This window comes from Physella acuta, unplaced genomic scaffold (assembly GCF_028476545.2).
Source record: "Physella acuta isolate Inbredline_101_S28 unplaced genomic scaffold, ASM2847654v3 ptg000142l, whole genome shotgun sequence".
Lineage (NCBI taxonomy): Eukaryota > Metazoa > Mollusca > Gastropoda > Physidae > Physella > Physella acuta.
In genome coordinates, this window is record NW_026731661.1 from 104,208 (window position 1) to 108,070 (window position 3,863).

General features: G+C 38.1%; 1 protein-coding gene across 1 annotated transcript; it reads left to right on the top strand.

The window, feature by feature from the left end:
- Window positions 1-2,029: 2,029 nt before the first annotated feature.
- On the top strand, window positions 2,030-2,715 carry LOC131935346 (EKC/KEOPS complex subunit TP53RK-like). The gene has a single exon (XM_059291717.1). It carries the CDS (start codon window positions 2,044-2,046, stop codon window positions 2,713-2,715), a length of 672 nt encoding a protein of 223 aa, XP_059147700.1. The 5' UTR covers window positions 2,030-2,043.
- The last annotated feature ends 1,148 nt before the right edge of the window (window positions 2,716-3,863 follow it).

Here is a 3,863-nt window from a genome sequence, read left to right on the forward strand (position 1 = left end):
TCACAGGCGTAGCGAGGGGGGGGGACATATGTCCCCGGGTGCCGACCTTAGGGGGGGCGCTAAATTGAAAGTTTGAGGGGGGGGGGGGTGCAAATGAAAAGTTCGAGGGGGGGTGCACATCGAAAGTTTGAGGGGGGGGGGGGTTGCAAATGAAAAGTTCGAGGGGGGGGGGTGCAAATCGAAAATTTGCTCCCGAGGGGGGCGCCAAATTGAAAGTATGTCCCCGGGCGCCGGGAAGTGTCGCTACGCCTCTGTTATCATTATCCTAATTGTGTTTTTAATCGAAAAATAGTGTTCAAAATAAAATTATATTCTCGAAAAGTCAATCAATTTTACGTTTGGATATAAATGGTTAATACTACACCAAAATTGTGTCTGCAGTTTTTCATCTTACGCGGAATCATTCTACAAATCAAAGAATTCATCTTGTAATTCATCGGGAATGCTGGCAACATCAAGGGAAGAAGAGAATGGGTAATGCGTCAATGCAGATTCTTTTTTTTTTCAGCTCAGAGAAATAGCGATGCAGTTCGTTTTCAATACATTCAAGATGCCCAGAAATTTCCTCTTTCAAAATTTTAATTATCTCACAATTAGATTCATCTACCACACCGCAGTGTTTCTCAAATTTACAATATTTCCAAGATTTATTTTCTTCGCCGATTTTGCAGCTTTGATAAAAATGCCCCGAGATTATCATGGGAAGTGATAATATTCGTTCATTTTCCCTGAAGCTTCAGGTTAAGCTTATGTTGATGTTCGAACACATCTGCTAGCTGTGATACTCTCTCCAACCACTCTATGTCGTTTTAAGTATACCAAAAGGTCTTGTTTCCTTTGCATTTCCAAGAACAATTTGATTTCAGATTTCAATTCAAAAACACAATTTACAACATTTGGTTTGACAGCCAGCGTACTGTAGTGTAGAAGAGCAGAACCTCGTGATCTATATTAATGTTTTTGCTCAGTTCTTTGAAGGCTCCAGATTTTATATAATTTACGACTTATACTAGCAATGGAGGCTTGATGGCGATTGGTGAGGGCAGTGGTTAGGGAGCTAAATCTTTTCTGCTTTCTGAAAGCCTGATTTTGACCTAAACATAGATGGTATGATACGTACAAACCATCACAGCCGTTTTAACCCATTTTAGTAATCCAATTTTAAAAAAAAAAACCTTTAATTTCAATAAAATGTGTTATTTAACATCTACGGACATGTAAGAATTAACTTCACCATCTTCAACATGCAGGGTTTGATGAGATGTTCTCCTATTGAGTTTTTTTTTTGCTTGGCATTTTCTGTGGCGACTTCATGTGATGCTTGCACTAATGCTGTGTTTCCTTGGTGAAAACTTCCTGTTCGATCAAGTCTCTTACGTTTGCAACTAGCTTCATTCCGACGAAAGAACTGCATATCGTTTTTGGTGTGTTTCGAATGACTCGTGTCAAATGACGTTTTAGTTTTGAAAATTTCATAAACTCGTGACCGAGAACTACTTTGTACAGTACGCTTTGCTTCTTCCAGTGATGTTAGTAAAGCCGAATTCCAAAAATAATTCTAAATATTTATGTTTTGTTTCAAATTACTAAGTTTTAGTATACCAGTTGGCGACCCCCCAGAAAGCCCTTCGCGACCCCCAGGGGGGTCGCGACCCCCAGGTTGGGAACCCGTGCTTTAGATGTGATAAATGAAGGGGTCTTAACTTAATTTACATTTTATAAGGGAAACAACTTACACATTTTTGTTGTTGATTAAAGTGTACCTAAACAGTACAAAAATAGTAAACATCGATTACATTATTATATTGATTTTCTAATAACAACTTATACGTTCGTAATATATCAAATAAAAGATAAGTTTCGATATAAAAATGTAACGAAATTGCGTTTGTATTTAAAAACGTAAGAACCATTCAAAGATGTTGTATAAATTGTTATATACCTTGTGCCGGATCTTAAATAAACGCTGAAATTCTACATCTTCTGTCGTTCACATTATTTTATTTAAAGATTAATAACAATGTTACCGAAACAAAATCAACAATGATATCACTCAAGCAAGGAGCTGAAGCAAAATTATACTCGTATGATTTTTATGGGAAACCATGTATTATTAAAGAGAGATTTAAAAAGAAATACCGTCACGATATTCTAGATTCGAGCCTTACGGAACAGAGAATCAAGGCAGAAGTGCGGGCTAACTTCCGATGCAGGATGGCAGGTATTCTTACACCTACAATTTTCATGGTTAATTTCAAGGACAGCATAATCTACATGGAGAAAATTTTATCTTCCATCACTGTTAGAGAACACATCTTAAATATCCAATCTACAGACAAGTTAACAGCTAATGAAAAGTTACATACTGTAGCTGAAAAAATTGGAAAAATTCTTAGCAAGCTGCACAGTAATAATATCATACATGGGGATTTAACCACTTCCAATATGCTTTTACAAGGAGATTCTTCTGATCCCAGACTTTATGTTATTGACTTTGGACTGAGCTCATTTGAAGACTCAGCAGAAAGTAAAGGAGCAGACCTCTATGTGATTGAGAGAGCATTTTTGAGTTCCCATCCAAACTCTGAATGTTTGTTTGAAACAATACTAAGCTCATATCAAAATGAAATGGAGAACAAGTCTGCTTGTCATGAGGTATTGGCAAAGCTAGAAGAAGTTAGATTACGAGGCAGGAAAAGGACAATTGTTGGTTGAATAGTTGGATGTAAGATACCTAAATAAATGTTTGTTAAAGTAGACAAAAAAAAAATATTTAAGGATTTATATCCTCACTTTTCTTTTAAAACCGCTTTAGTACAGGGGTCGGCAACCTGCGGCTCTTTTGATGTCAAGGTGCGGCTCTCCAGTTCCATGCGCAAATATAACGAGCCGACCCGCGGCATATCATACGCCGATATTTAGTTGTTGTTTTTCCTACCTTTCAGTTATTCATAATTTGTGAATTCGACACTACCAACGCTGCCACTGAAAATATCTCTTTAAAACACTATAAGTAGTTCGGTAAGGACGATAACCCCCCCCCCCCCCTCCTTCACCCCCACCAATCCGTTAAAGTAAACTCCACTTAGTTACCCCCCCCCCCCTACGTTTAAAATCGTTTCAAACTAAATTATCTGCCCCTAATAGTCGTCACTAAACCCGGCTGTGTTTGTAATGTTTGTAAACATAAAGAGTGAACTACAGCTCACCAGACCATGTAGGGGTGGGGACGGTAGGGAGCGCGTTTATAGATTATATATAGATTATATTATTTCATTTTCAAAATTCATAAAAAAATATCATAATGTAAAGAAAAAAACCCTTTAACTACAACAGGACTAAAACATTCATCAGCGAACAGTAAGAGTAGGTGAGGTAGAAAGTATACAGACAGCCGCGTGGGCACCAAACCCACAGTAGTGCTGTTGCCAGCCACGTGCCGACTATTCTATGCTTGCCACTGTCGGAGTGCAGACTTTTTCGAATATCGTTAAATTTAATGGGGAATGTTATTCTATTCAAAAAAAAAAAATTCCACTACCAGTCAGTATCCATTAATTTGAATCGAGTGACTAAGTATGTTAGTTTTTAGTTTCCTACGGTTAAGCCAAATACTGGGTTCAAGATAAGCCCTGTAAACCGAAGGACGGAAGCGACCGATACAGAAATCAAACCGATGCACAGCCAGTTAGTCGGAGTTGGCAGTGTTGAGGCCTGCCTGGCTATGGGAGACACTCTGGGCCGGTGGTGTCAGTAAACAAAAAAAAGAAGGAAAAAAGTTAGTGGCTCCGATAAAGTGGATTTTGATAGTACTATAGTTATATTATCTAATTAACAAGTTTATCATAGCAGAGCTAGCTAAA